Genomic DNA, 15,541 nt, shown 5'->3' on the forward strand with positions numbered 1-15,541 from the left:
GACAGAAAAGTTAGAAATGAAAGAGAGAAAGAGGGTAGGACAGGCAAATCGCTAAGGCGTTTATGCAAACTGACCTCTCCTCTGAGAGAGAGAAGGAACTAATGGACCTACTACTGACAACTGCGGTTAAACTGGTGCTAACCAATTGGAAAGACACTAGCAAAACTAGATACCAAGGATGGATAAACTGGGTCACTCACCTCAGAGGAGCGGACCGTTTGGCACTGCAGTACTTCCCCTGGAAAGCGTCATCTAGGGGGCTGTGGGAAGCTCTGAACAGGTCCCTAGACCCCTACAAGCCTCCATAGCTGACTGACCCTAACCTCTACTGTAACGACCCACGGCACAAGGCACTGTACAAGTTTGAACCTGGGGAGACTCTAAGATGAATTCAATAACCTCAAGTTGAGATAAACGAAATGCAGTTGATATATCGGACGCTAATGTTAAGCCAAGAATGTATACCTCTCTATTTGCCTGTCCTATCCCTTTTCTCTCTTTCAATTCTAACTTTTTTTAATCTTGTTAAGAACTGAAACAACATCATAGATTTACACTGAACCACAAATTCTGAAGACACCTATACCGCTGAGCCGAGTTTGTAGATCAAGCATGAGTTTTGCTGTAGCAGAGAGTGAAAGTTAACATGGGTCTTACAGATGCACCCTGAGTTATTCCTCCACCCGCCTCATTAACCTTTAATACCTTTGATTAATCTATACCAAATTTTGAAGAAATAACCGAATGTCTATGGTATAAATCACTGCCAGATTTGTGGCACATTCATCAAAAAACCACAAGCGCCATTACCTTAAACACAGTGAAGCGAGAGAGAGAGAGAGAGAGAGAGAGAGAGAGAGATACAGAGAGAGATACAGAGAGAGAGAGATACAGAGAGAGATACAGAGAGAGAGAGATACAGAGAGAGAGAGATACAGAGAGAGAGAGATACAGAGAGAGAGAGATACAGAGAGATACAGAGAGAGATATACACCTTTTAACATTAAAGGTTATACTAGGGATGCATCTGGAAGCAAAAGATCAGCGACACACGCGGAGGACATATTACCATAATGTGAGGATGATCACCTACAAAAACTGTCTAGAGGCATGCATGCAGCGACCCTGAGTACCATTGTGGTGCATCTGTGCAATACTATTTACTCCACAAGTGTTCGTGCAGCGCATTGTGAAAACCTAAGTAAATTCCATGATGCAGTAATTCCAACCTCGCACCTCAACTAGATGCCACAATTCTCCACATATTTAGAGTTTACGCTCTGACCACTGAAGATATATGCAGTAGTACATGCAGAAAGTCTTAATGCATCTAATGTTGCATTCATTTACATTCTTTTAAGTGGACTGTACAAGCCGAAGCACATGTTCCAGGCCCACCCGAATCTATGAAGTTCTATGATATGATGAGTCCTTCTGAACACTGGGTTCAAGTTGTTGCAGTCTATTTTTGGCAGATGATCCTTTTTGAGGGCTGTTCTGGAATACTTATATTTTGGAAGAAAGTAAACCAGGCAAACATTAAAGGGGCAATCCAATGAAAAGAAAAGAACAATTCTCTTTACCCAGTTCTGTATCACTAACATTAAGCCTTCTAGGTTGTTGCATTGTTTGGGGATGTCTACTTGGGTTTTGAGACCTGTTGGGACATTATTCACCAGAATCCCTTTCAATACATATAAATCAATCATCACATTTGTAAAGTGCAACTGCTCACCTGATAGGGTCTCCAGGCGCTGGGGGGAGCGGAGTGCAGCTCCAAGAAGTTACGGTGCTTTGTCGAACAGCCAGGTCTTTAGGCTCTTCAGGAACTTGGCGAGTAAAAGTGTCTGTCGGAGTTGGGGAGGAAGGGTGTTCCATTCCTTGGCCGTGAGGTAGGAGAAGGAGCGTGTTCCTGTTCTGATCTTCTTGATGCGAGGAACCGTCGCATGGGAGAGCTGGGCAGAGCAGTGGGATCTTTGGGGTACGTGGAACGAGAGGCGATGGTTCATGTAGGCTGGTCCAGTGTTGTGGAGGGCTTTGTGTGCGTGGTTGAGGAGCTTGAAGGTGATTCTCTTCTCAACTGGGTGCCAGTGTAGTGTCCGTAGGTGTTGGCTGATGTGGCAGTGGTGCGGTAGGTTGAGGACTAGTCTGGCGGCGGTGCTCTGGACATTCTGGAGTTTGCGGGTGAGGTTCTTGTTTGTCCCGACATAGAGAGCTTTGCCGTAGTCCAGTTTGCAGCTGAATAGGGCGTGGGTGACGTTTTTTATGTGTTCTAAAGAGACTCCAGTTGAAGGTCTTTCAGAGGAGGCGGAGGGAGTGGTAGCAGGAAGAGGTGATGGCGTTGATCTGGCGGTCCATTATTAGTTCGGAGTCCAGGATGATTTCGAAGGTTGCGTGCGTGGTCTGTGGGGGAGGAGGGGCTCCCAAGGGCGGGGGGCCACCAGGTGTCGTTCCAGGCATCGGGGTGTAGGCCCATGATGAGAACTTCTGCTTTGCCCGTGTTGAGTTGTAGGCAGCTGTTCTTCATCCACCTGGCAACTGCTTTCATTCCTTCTTGAAAGTTGTGTTTGGGTTTGTTTGATGGGGAGTGGATGAGTTGGGTGTCATCGGTGTACGATACGATGTTGAGTCCATATGATCTGGCAATGGATGCGAGCGGGGCCATGTAGACGTTGAACAGGATGGGGTGGATGGAGGATCAATGTGGGACTCTGCAGGTGGTCGCCGAGGGTTCCGAGAGGAAAGGAGGGAGTCTGACCCGCTACATTCTGCCAGAGAGGAATGAGCAGATCCAGTCGAGGGCCTTGTTCTGGATTCCTGCGTTGTGGAGTCCGCATATTGTATTATCACATAGTAATTTCCATAGGTGTTTAAATATCCGATGAAAATGTTTATTCATTCTGGTACCGCACATTTCTGCGATCACAAGCCACTTTACATTAAGACCACGTGTAATCATTTTGCCTTACAACTAGTGGTTCCATGACATCCTAGTGGTTTGGTTGAAGCCTGTTCTTCTTGTTTATGAAACCATCTTCAGTGCTCAGTAGCCAATTATATTACCCTTATTTATAAACATTCCTGATTTACATCTGTTTAGATTTAGGTTAGACTGGTAGGTATGCAAAGGCGAAGTGACTGTTTAACGTTTTCTTTTTTTTTCTCTGTGTTAGCGGAACTCAGCCAAAGCAGAACTGACAAAACGAGAAAAAGTTGGGTGAACAATGTCAACAAAGACCTCTTCGTTCCTCCAGAACTGTTTGGTGTTATGGAAGAGCCAGATCGAGAAGATGAAGAAGAAAAGACACAAGGAAAATTGTACAGAAGGTAATATCTCCTTTAAAAGGTGTCTTTATACTTTTGATATTTATGACATGTGAACTTTGCTTTGCAAAGCTGTTCAGCAGTGTACATAGGTCCTGAGAGGGGTCAAAGTTGTCCAAAACAGCACATCCTTACATGCTTAAGCTGTATTAGCAAGGTTAAAGACAATAAAAATAATGTCCAATTGATCCGACCTGGTCGGCTGCGTGGAATCAATGACGTTGATGGTATCGCCTCTAGATTTCGTATCGTTGATATATGCCCAGTGCTATGACCAAGCTTCTGTTTCTGGCATCCTCATGAGTAAATTGCCATGGGATATTAACAAGAATTGACTAGTGCAAGCCAAACTTTAAAACTGTTGTGAATTTCTCTCAATCTACATTACACAGTAGAGTTTTTTCACTCCAGCAGTGCTAGGAATGCCCTGTGGTAGGAGGCACACACTCTCCACTTCTAATAAGAGATGGCATTGTGAAACTGCATGTGATGCTTTAACCCCCTGAATGTGTCGGACTGCCCCTGGCCGTCTGACGTCACGGTGGGCGTGTGCGTCAGATGGCCTGGGGCCGTCCGTACCGCGCACGCGTGGAATTCTCCCGCACCGTGGGGGAATTCCGGCGGCGCCCAAAGGGTTAATTTGCTTTCATGCTGTTTTGGGCAGCGATATGCTTTTTTTCAATTTTAGACTGCTCTGAAATTACTCCAATCCTTTCTTAATAATTCTCTGATGTCTCACAATAGCACTTTTCGATATGACCCTCCTCATGGAATTGAAAGCCCATATAAATCACTGACGAGCCATTATTCTGGCTTGACTGGCATTCACAAAGCTTTGAGTAAAGTGAGCTGAACAGGGCATCAGAATTAAATATGGTCCATGATGTTGAAGGCATCGGAGAGATCCAGCAGGAACAATGAGGAAGCTTCCTCTAGGTGATGGCCCAAATTCCACAGCTACCCACATCACCTGTAAGCTTTGGCAATGCCAATAGGTCTGGCTTTAAAGGAATATTGTATGGTAACAAGAAGCATTTCTAGTAGATAGCATGGGAACGGATATGTATTTTGTGAAAGCAAAGAAATGTAGAATAATATTGGTGTAGGTTAAAAGGTCGGGTGATAATTGTACTGTCAAGCCAGACTTCAAACTCCATGTAGGTTAGTGACTGTCTTCCATCCAACTGTGCTGCTGCCGGACAAAACACCAAAAATTATCTAGTTATCTTGGAGACTTTGCATTTATAATGTCATGTGTGCCCCTGAAAGTTGAAGTTCAGGCAGCTGGATAAAAAAAGTAAAACTGCTGTGTGGAGGGCAGGTACTTATTTGTGAAAGCACACAACTCCTGCCCAATCAAAACAATGACTCCTGGCTCCCAACAAGTGGGCGGGGCCAAACCCCCTCTCCTGCTGTTTCCAACTTATTGTGCGTTATCAAGCCAGATCATAAAAAGGGCTGCTTTCCGTGCCAGAAATGTGATGTCTTCATGTCACTTTTCCAGTTGCAGGTGTTCGGCCCAACCACACAAGTGGGGTGCTTTTATCGGTAGAAGTGTGGGAACGCGGGCTGGTAGGCATTTTGTGGATCTTTACAGATTCTGAAAGTTTTCCCTCATAGAAATTTGAGGAAAGGGTGTGATTTGTAGTCAATGTTTGGGGATTGCAGGGTATTTTGGGCTAGAAAACAGTGATATCCACGCGAGTCACACCGTCCCACACTCCACTTGAGTGTAGTGTTTGAACATTTCTGGATATTGGTTTTCCCTGTGTGGGGTAACCAGAATGTTGCAGCTGAAAAACCGAAGAAATAAAGGTCTGTCTGTCACCAAAGGTTTATTGACATTCTCAACAAAGCACCAATAGTTGTAATGTGCTCTTTGCCACCACTGATCATTTTCTGCAGATGTGTAGCATTCCGTGTTCCAGCACAGGTTTCGAAGAAACTCCATTTGAATAATAGGGGGACCAATTATTTCGGACTTGGCTTGATGATCTGCTATCAACTGTGACTCATCGCTCTTCATGGTTTGCTGCGTTCAGTACATCTTGGTCTATCAATATTTTACAAATAGTTTCCCTGCCAAAATAATACAATCAACAAAGATGTCGCCTTTAGGTCAAGGAAACAAAATATGAAACTGACTTCCTGCCAAGAAATGATTAGATAAACATCTGATACTGGTCACTGGCATCTGGGAAGAAAACTAACAAAGTCTGGACTAGAGAGTATTTGTACAGAGTGGGGACTGGTATGAGATCAGAACACATAGTTGAGTATGCCTGGGAAATACAAGGCGATGTTTGTACCAAGTACAAGTAGCTGCTTCTAACCATCTGGTTCACCGCAGTGGGTAAACAATTCAGTACTCACTGCAGTAACGGCACCTCTACTGAAAGCCAAGGCGACCATTTTGGACTGATTGTCATCATGGACACTGCCTCCAGTGCTATGCTTTCAACCCACAATCCATTGCAGTCAGGTGTCTCAGTCTTCTTAGGTCAGTGGTAGAATCAAAAACTTCAACACCTAGAATGCCTTAAGTTCTTGCGGTGAATCCCAAGACAGGAAACCATGTCCAAGACAACATGGAGTGAGGTGGTCCCTCTAGACCTCGTACACCCAAGCTCTGGCAGGAGCCCAAGTATCTGGAAGTCGAGCTGGTTTGCTCTTCATTGTAATGAAGCTCACACTACACAGGATGAGAACTTGGGTCATATTGAGCTGAAAATACATAAATGGTCGAAACTCTCTGTAAACATTCGGGTAAACATAAGTCCCCACAGCCTTTTATTTTGTTCGCTGAAAACTGGCATAGACTACGTATTTATTTAATCTTTAGAAAAAAAGGAAGTAACATGTTTGATGTGCTCTTGTTAAAGAAACGACCTCACTTGGAAACAGAATTGTGATATTTGGGAGTTATGCACTTGATAAGCGAGACCTTTTTCTCCTGAAATTGTTGGCTAGGAGGCGGAATGGAGCATGTTCAGTGAACCCCTTCATCTGTTGCTTGCTTGGAGTGTCATCCATGGTTTGGATCAGCCGACAGCATAGCGGACGTTGAGGGAGGGAATTGTTCCAGCTCCTTGGAAGTGCCATTCACATTTTGGATCAGCACCCAGAACGGCCAGTCTGTGTTTTGGGAGACCCTGATCTTGAGTGTCAGCATTTTACCTCCACATCAGACTCCAAATATGAAAGTGCTGAGCAGTGAGAGACAAGAGCGTCTCCAGACCCCACTGCACAATGACTCTCCAGGAAGCATAATTGAGATTTGCATTTCTGAGCAATACCAAACTCTGAAAGGTATCCATGGTACATATGAATAGCAGGCATAGTCCATGCAAGGGTTTTGCATCCAAGCTGTGGGTACCGTGGAGAGTGATCACAGATCTAGATTCGGGGTAGAAGCAGAGTTGGGGGTTGGGTGGTGGGAGAAGCAGACTTCGTTCTATTCACTTCAAGTTCTCAGAATCTGGGCCTCCCGTTGCAGAGTTTCCAGGCTGACCCAGATGCCAGGGTTTCACGGCTTGGGAAAGATCACGCTAATGGCTGGCCTTCATTGTCCAGCTGCCCGTTTCAGTCATCAAAAATGTCCTACGCCATCACTTGGGGAAAAATTTACTGATGGTGCACCTTAGCTAGTTTGTGCAACCTGTCACTGCCCTCTCCCTATCTTCCACCCCTTTAGGATTGAAAACGCAAACTTTTCGCACAGGCACTGGAACTTGTGAAATAAATACATTTTCTCTTTGAAATTCCAGGTTGTGAATAACTGAATCCTACTTAATTGGATTTCCAAGCACCAGGTGGACTTTCCAATGCAAAAATGTCTACTGCTACGGTTGGTTTTAGACCTTCTCCATTTAGGGTTAGAGGTGGAAATATGGCACTAAACAAAGTGGTCATGAAAAATGAGGCCAACACCCACAAACTCTAAATTGTCGAGGGTAGGGAGGAGAAAGAAACCTTTCCATACTCAGAGGTGTAGGGGATGTGTTTTTTTTATTTGGAAAGTTGTTTTCCTTGTGGAAGTAAAAAGTGACAAAAAAAGTAAAGGGCAAAGGCGTGCTCCAGCAATGTGTACTGTTGCAAACGTTCATCCATTCGCACACCCCACAGTAATAAGCAAGAGTAAGTCGAACCCCCATTACTTTTTTAGGTTGGCATTCATACACTCGAGTAAATCATTGTGAAACTCTGCAACACTGGACATTTATGCAACTCGTGCGTACATTTACGATAATAACGTGGGGTTTTCAAGCAAAACGTGTAGTGCAGGAAAGCCTTTTTATGTGGGGCAAGACAAACCAAAAACTGGTTAAATACAGAATTAAATGCATTTAGAAACAATTCAGTGTTAATGAAACACTCTGTGACCGGACATCACTTCATAAATTGTGTAGAGCAATGGCCTCCAACTTTTTCAGTAATAAGCACTACTTATGTTCAGTGAAAGTCATCCAGAGCTGCCAATGTTTTTAGTGTTGTAATCCGTGCTTAATTTGTAAAATATTAAGTGCCAGGGCTCTTACCGGGAGGCCACTGCAGCTTGCACCACCCATCACCCTTGTCATCGCTGCCAAAACAACTACTGACCATCTCTCTCGCATGTAAATGCGGCAGTTCAGAATGTTCCAGGTCCCCAAAGCTAAAGGAATGGCTGGGGAGGCAGGTATTTGCAATTTTAATGTATATTGTATTCCTAAACTACCGTTGTTCTCCTCTCCTCTAAATTAGATGAGCAGCGCCACCATGTTGTAGACTATTCTAGGTATGGTGTTGACAATTTAGATTTTTCACAGCCTGCTGGGTTGAAAATCTGGATTTTATTAAGGACATGGAGGCTAATATTATGCAAATCTCCTTTATTGCCACAGCTCAGCAGCAACAATTGAAGAATACAGAACTTCAATGAACATTCCAAATGACTATATAGTCCCTTCGCGACCAGCCATCTTCCTTCTTTGTCAAAGTTGCGATGAAAGATCCATCAACGAGAAGAAACAGCCAAAAAAGATTGAAGGAAAGCTTGAAAGGAGTGGTCCGAAGGAAGCAATTTTTTCATTCTGAAAGAAAAGAATAATACCACGTAATAAAATGTATCCACATAGGGAGGGAAAAAAACATCATTAGTGGTGGGATAATATTAGCCTCCGTGTCCTTAATAAAATCCAGATTTTCTGCCCAGCAGGCTGTGAAAAGTCTAAATTTTATGGCACGACACGGAGGCCATATTATGCAAGTTGAAAGTGAATTAAGAACATTATCAATCACATTAGGGATTGGTCTAAAGTAACAAGCCTTAAACATAGAATCATTTGACCAATCTGCTGCCCTAAGGATATCTTGCAGACCACCACCCATGAAAAAGGCCTTTGAAGCCGAAGCACCTCTAAGGGAATGTGCTCCAAATACAGATACATCCACTACGCTTTCATGCATAACATCTTTCACCCATCTGGCCAGGGTTGGAGAAGAGACTGCTTTATGAGGGCACCTATAAGAAATGAGGAGTTGTTGTTCATTCATTCTCAGATATTCAGTTCTTTTTTCATATTCTTTCAGACACTTAACAACACAGAGTCTTTCGTTTTGAGGAAAAAAGGGATAAAAGATGGAGGAAGACATCGTCTTGGTTCTCTTCTTGAGGAAAAAACAAGCTCCCTCAGGTTGAAAAGCCCTGCTAGAGATTTCTAAAGCTTTAACGTCTGAGGTTCTTCTAAAAGATACTAGACAAAGTAAAACCGTAAGTTTATAAGAAATGTGTTTAAGAGAAAGAGAAGAGTTAGCTCCCCAAGAGGATAGGGTTCTAAGAATAAGAGTGACATCCCACATGGCGGTGTATTTAGCGGCAGGGGGGTTGAGAATTCTCATACTTCTCATTATTTTTTTAGTTAATAAACTTTTCCCTACGGAAATTCCGTTAATTAAAGAGTGACCAGCAGAAATAGCAGATCTATAAACATTAACGGTTCTATAAGATAGACCAGAGGTAAATAAATCAGAAAGGTAATTGACCGCATGAACTAGATCAGTTGAAACGAGATCATAACTTCGTTGATGGCACCAGCGAACCCATTTGTTCCATGCCAATCGATAAGCTTTCCTTGTACCGGGTGCCCATGATTCGGAGATGAGCGTGAAAGCATTTGACGAAAGACCTGGGATTCGCCACTGTCTCCTGAAATCTTCCAAGCCGTCAGAACCAGAAGACCCTGCTCTACCAGGGGATGAATGTCTCCCTCTGGCCCTATGAGTACCTCTCTGAAAGAAGGAATCAGAATGGGGAAGTCGATGGACATTTCCAGAATTATTGGAAACCACGCTTGGGATCTCTATAGAGGAGTTATCACTATCATGCTCTCTTTGTAACGACGAGCATGAAGCAGAAGACTGGGAAGCAGGGCAAAGGGTGGGCAAGCATAAGGGGCCAGACCTCTCCAATCTTGGAGGAATGCGTCTACTTTCTGAGCTTGAGGGTCCGGTCTCCAACTGAAGAAGTTCTTCAACTGGGTATTCAGACGATCTACAAATCGGTCTGTATGGAAGGGACCCCATCTGGCCTGGATGGCTAAGAAAATCTGTCTGTCTAGTCTCCAGTTGCTGGAGTCCTTGAAATTCCTTGAGAACCAGTCTGCTACACCATTGTTCAGACCAGGAATATGTTCCGCTACGACTGTGTTGGAAACCGGGCAACCGGGTTAGCAGTCACCAGGCTCCCAGCACAATGGTAGCTTGGCTCGAGCGGTTGGGGGTCAGGCACCGTGTTAAGCGTACGTCACACCCTCACAATAACCATGCGTTCATCCGTTCCAAAAACGACACTACACCGTAAAAATAATGCAAGTCAAGTTGAAAATATATATGTCTTTATCTTATTTTCTCTTAGTTGCAGGTTTCATAACATAAATACAATACAATAAGATTTTCCCTCAAAAGAGCAGGTCAAATAAACAATACTACTTTGGATTTTCAATAAATAGGTTCAGGTCATCATTACGCAAAGAATAAATAGATGTGCAATAAATACAGATGGCAAATAAATACAGTCAGACAATAAATACAGTGCAGGAATAAATTAGTGGATGACAATAAATAAAGCACCTTCAATAAATAAGGTAAAACAATCAATGACAGTTACAGTTCAAATCATTTTCATGAGGTCACTTGGTCTTACTTTGCCCATACACAGCTTAAGGACACTTGGATGGCATGGGGGTGTCCCACCTAGATTGGTCAAGGCTGGGGCCTACGTTGAGGCAGAACAAGAGTAACCTAAAGATCTGGCCCTCCAAACCACACAACCCTTTATGGAGGTCACTGTACCAGTCTCAGTTCACCCCTGGCACTCCCAGGCTGGTTCTAACACCCCTCTAGCCCCTAGAATGGTCTTTTAGGGCTCCACGGGACCTCAGACGCCCCCTCTACCACTTACTGTCCTTTTCAAGATGATCGGCTCCGCTCGGCACCGTGTTGACGCCGTGTGGCGGCTCCGGATCGATGTCGCTGGGCGGCCTCGACTCGATGTCGCTGGGCGGTCTCGACTCGATGTCGCTGGACGATCTCGACTCGATGTCGCCTTCCGGTGTCGCAGGGACTCGGACTCCCCGCTTCCTGGTGTCTCCGGAGTGCGATCTCCACTCCCGACCTCCGGCGCGCTTCACCTCAGTTTCCGGCGACTCCGGTGGGCGGACTTCACTCCCCCGTCGACGTCTCACCTCGACCTCAGATGACTCCCGACTCGACCTCCGGCGCCTCTCCGCGACCTCCGTCGGCGCCCGCACTCGACCTCGGGTGACTCCTTACTCGACCTCCGGTGCCTCTCCATGACCTCCGTCGGTGCCCTCACTCGACCTCTGGCGGCTCCGGGTACGACGTCTGCTTTCTGTCAGCGCCGCTTCTCTACCTCAGGCCTCAGGTCTCCAGGCTTCTCGTCGTCAGGACTCCAGGAGGACACTGCTGAACAGGTCAGGAGCTTGCTGTTCTTCTTCTTTAAGGCCTGTTCCAAATGTTCAGTTCCTTAAGATGGTTCTTCTGGTCTTGAACCCACACAGGGCTTTAGGCTGGGCTTGGTCAGTAGAGACTAGCATCAATTGTGGGTTTCTGGACCCCACTCCAAGCACTGGTTTCCACCTCTGCTGCCTTACTCCGACCTCCTTCTATCTCTGTCCTCTCTCTTCTCCAGTCAGATGCCAACTGCCAACCTGAGATGGCCTCCCAACATTCTAAACTGCCTCCCACTGTCACAGGATTCTAGAATGTTCCAGGAGGTTCTGATGATGTCACAGGTGACAATGGATGGCCACCATTTTGTGTCTCAGGCCCTCAGACAGAAGTTCCAGGGGTAGGGAAAATGGCTCCCTGACCCTGCATCAACACTAAAGTCTGGTGGTTCCCAAAAAGGAAAAATTATAACGGGGTTTGAGGCAAAAGTGGGACAAAATAAATAATGATGAGGAGGGACCACCCAAAGGGCTGGCAGGTCTAACACGCGTCCCCCCCCCCAGCTGAAAGTGGGGAGAGCTACCCAACCCCTTGGGAGTTCTCATCACTAAGGCGGAAATACCTTGAGAGACCGTCTGCATTGGCGTGGTCCACTCCAGGCCGATGTTCCACCTGAAAGTCCATTCCCTGTAGGGAGATAGACCACCTTAGCAACTTGGGATTCTCCCCCTTCATCTGCATCAGCCACCGAAGGGGTCTGTGGTCGGTCTGAACTAGGAAGTGCGAGCCAAACAGGTATGGCCGCAACTTCTTCAGAGCCCATACCACGGCAAAGGCTTCACGCTCTATTGCACTCCACTTCTGTTCCCTGGGAAGTAGTCTCCGGGATAGGAAGACCACGGGTTGATCCAGACCCTCTTCATTGAGTTGCGATAACACTGCCCCAATGCCATGTTCCGATGCATCCGTCTGGACAATGAACTCCTTGGAAACATCTGGGGCCCTTAAGACCGGGGCCTTGCACATGGCTTGCTTCAGTTTCACAAAGGCCTGCTGGCAAGCCTCCGTCCAGACTACCCGTCGAGGTTGTTTCTTGGACGTAAGCTCCATGAGGGGGGCCACAATGGTCCCATACCCCTTCACGAAGCAGCGGTAATATCCGGTGAGGCCCAGAAAAGCTCGGACCTCAGTCTGAGTCTTGGGGGGTTCCCAGGCCATGATTGCCTCGATTTTCACCTGGAGGGGTTGCACCGCTCCCTTACCCACCAAGTGTCCAAGGTACACTACCGACCCCTGCCCGATCTGGCATTTACTGGCCTTGATCGTTAAACCAGCGTGTTTCAGGGCCTGGAGAACAGCTTGCAGGTGACGCAAGTGATCCTCCCAGCTTTTACTGAAGACGGCAATGTCGTCCAGATAAGCAGCAGAGAAACTCTCCATTCCAGTGAGGATCTGGTTCACCAGACGCTGAAACGTGGCAGGTGCGTTCTTGAGCCCAAAGGGCATCACGCAGAACTGGTAGTGGCCCTTGGGCGTGGAGAAGGCTGACCTTTCCTTAGCTCCATCAGTCAGAGAGATCTGCCAGTACCCGGAAGTAAGGTCAAAGGTACTCAGATATTGGGCAGCTCCCAGCCGGTCAATCAGTTCATCCGCCCTCGGTATCGGATGAGCATCAGTCTTAGTTACTGAGTTCAGTCCCCGGTAGTCCACACAGAACCTCAGTTCCGGTTGGGCCCCCGGTGGTGCAGCTTTTGGTACTCGTACCACCGGACTGGACCAGGGGCTGCTGGAAGGTTCAATCACTCCTAGCTCCAGCATCTTAGTGACTTCACTGTGAATGCTGGCCTTCACCTTGTCTGTCATCCGGTAGATCTTTGACTTCACAGGTGGGCTGTCTCCTGTGTCCACGTCATGGACGCACAGGTGAGTCCTACCCGGAATAAGGGAGAACAACGAAGAGTACTGCCCCAGGACCTGGCGGCAGTCCTCCTGCTGTTCAGGAGTTAGGGACGGGGAGAAAATCACTCCCTCCACCAACCCATCCTTCTCTTGAGACGCAAATAAGTCGGGGAGAGGCTCGCTTTCCACGTCCTCTGCTGCGTCAGTCACCATCAGCAATATGACTTCGGGCCTCTCATGGTGGGGTTTGAGGCGGTTGGCATGCAGCACCCGTAGGGGCTGGCGAGGGGTCTTCAGATCCACCAAGTAGGTAGCCTTACCCTTCTTCTCCAACACCTCAAAGGGTCCTGACCAGCGATCCTGGAGGGCGCTAAGCTCTCCTGGTTCGATCACCCACACCTTCTGGCCAGGCTCCAACTCCACCGGGTGAGCATTGTGGTCATACCACGCCTTCATCACTGCTTGGCTGGCTTCCAAGTTGTCAGAAGCTTGCTTCCACAACTTAGCCATTTGGCTCCGGAAGGCCAGCATGTAGCTCACCACGTCCTGGGGAAGCTTTCTGGGAGTTCTTTCCCATCCGTCTCTCACCAGGCCGAGAGGTGCACGCACAGGGTGCCCATACAAAAGCTCGAAGGGGCTGAAGCCCACTCCCTTCTGTGGCACTTCCCTGTAAGAAAACAATAGACAGGGTAGGAGGACGTCCCATTTCCTCCGCAGGCTTTCAGGCAGACTTCTGATCATGCCTTTCGAGGTTTTATTGAACCTCTCCACCAGACCATTGGTCTGGGGGTGGTAAGGAGTGGTGAACTGGTAGGTCACTCCACACTCCTTCCACATGGCCCGCATGTATGCTGACATGAAGTTGGTCCCCCTGTCAGACACAACTTCATTGGGAAAACCCACTCGGGTAAAGATTCCCATCAGGGCCCTAGCCACAACAGGTGCAGTAATGGTCCTCAGAGGTATAGCCTCTGGGTACCGTGTGGCATGATCCACCAGAACCAGGATAAACCTGTGACCAGCTGTAGTAGGCGGATCTAGCGGACCCACAATGTCGATGCCCACCCTTTCAAAGGGGGTGCTAACGACAGGAAGTGGTTCCAGGGGAGCTTTCAGCTTCACCCCTGTTTTCCCACTGGCTTGACAAGACACACACGTCCGGCAGTAGGTGTCGGACGACACTTTCATTTGAGGCCAATAAAAGTGTGGGACAAGCCGGGCAAAGGTCTTGTCTTGCCCCAGGTGTCCTGCCAAGGGGATCTCATGAGCCAATTCCAGAAGGAAGGCTCGGTAACGTTGAGGGATAACCAAGGCCCGTGACGATCCGTGCATGGGTGCCTTGGGTTCACTGTAGAGGAGGCCATCCTCCCAGTAAATATTGTAGTTCCCCTCAACGTTCCCTGCTGCCTGGGCTTCGGCCTGTCGCCTCAGTCCCTCAAGGGTAGGACACTCCCTCTGGCCCTTGCAGAATTCCTCCCTGGTCGGCCCTCCCTCCACGTGCCACTCGGCCGGGATGGGTAGGTTCTCCAGTTCGGTAACATCCCCCTCCGCGGACTCCTGGTCCACCACCTCCGGTGGCCTATCCGTCACACGGGGCGCGGATGCCGAGGCAGGCTCCTCCTGCCCTCGGTTCTTCCCTTGGTCGGCAGCCGGCGGTGCCTTTGTTCCAGGCTCCCGCCTAAACGAACTCCCCCTCCGGGTAGTCGCAGACCTTGTGCTGACACAGGCCCAGTCAGGTGTACCCAGCATCTCAGCATGAGTCCGGTATTCCACCTCCTTCCAAGCATTATGCTCCATGTCATTCCCCAGCAGACAATCGACTGGCACGGCAGGGCTTACGGCAACTCGAAGCAACCCTGCAACCCCTTCCCATTCAAATGGAACCTCGGCCACCGGATAGTGGCCCATTCTGCCGTCAGCCATCGCGGCGGGGTGGAGTACATGGGGAATCACCTGCTCTGGAGACACCAGTTGGCTACGTACCATAGTCATACTGGCTCCTGTGTCTCTCAGAGCCTCCCCTCTGTGGCCGTTGATGGTGACCCACTGCCCATACTTTGTGGTATTTGCGGGCACCTGGAACCATCTCCCGTTCTCCCAGGGACACTAAGGTGACACCCACCCACTCCCTTCCCTTATCTAAAGGCATCTCCTCCCCGAGCACTACACTAGCTACTCCGGGGGCCTTTCCTCCGATGGGAGGGGGTGGTCTTTTCGGGCACTTCACATCTCCCTTATAGTGTCCGACACCACCGCACTCGAAGCAATGGCCAACCCTTGGCTGGTGACTCTGGCCAGGATTAGGGTTTCTGGGTGGGTTAGCCCTAGGGGTGAATCCTGTTCCCTTCCCTTGGAAACTATTTTGGGG

The 15,541-nt window shown here is 47.9% G+C and overlaps 1 protein-coding gene across 21 annotated transcripts in view; it reads left to right on the top strand.

The window, feature by feature from the left end:
• The window catches only part of SYTL2 (synaptotagmin like 2), a 462,890-nt gene that overhangs the window by 227,647 nt on the left and 219,702 nt on the right, over positions 1–15,541 (top strand). For all 21 annotated transcript variants that reach the window (XM_085623168.1, XM_085623176.1, XM_085623172.1 and 18 more), the window contains one exon: positions 3,174–3,327. In XM_085623168.1, the coding sequence (XP_085479294.1) occupies positions 3,174–3,327 (154 nt within the window). The remainder of the gene's footprint in view (positions 1–3,173; positions 3,328–15,541) is intronic.

This window comes from Triturus cristatus, chromosome 8 (assembly GCF_964204655.1).
Source record: "Triturus cristatus chromosome 8, aTriCri1.1, whole genome shotgun sequence".
NCBI lineage: Eukaryota > Metazoa > Chordata > Amphibia > Caudata > Salamandridae > Triturus > Triturus cristatus.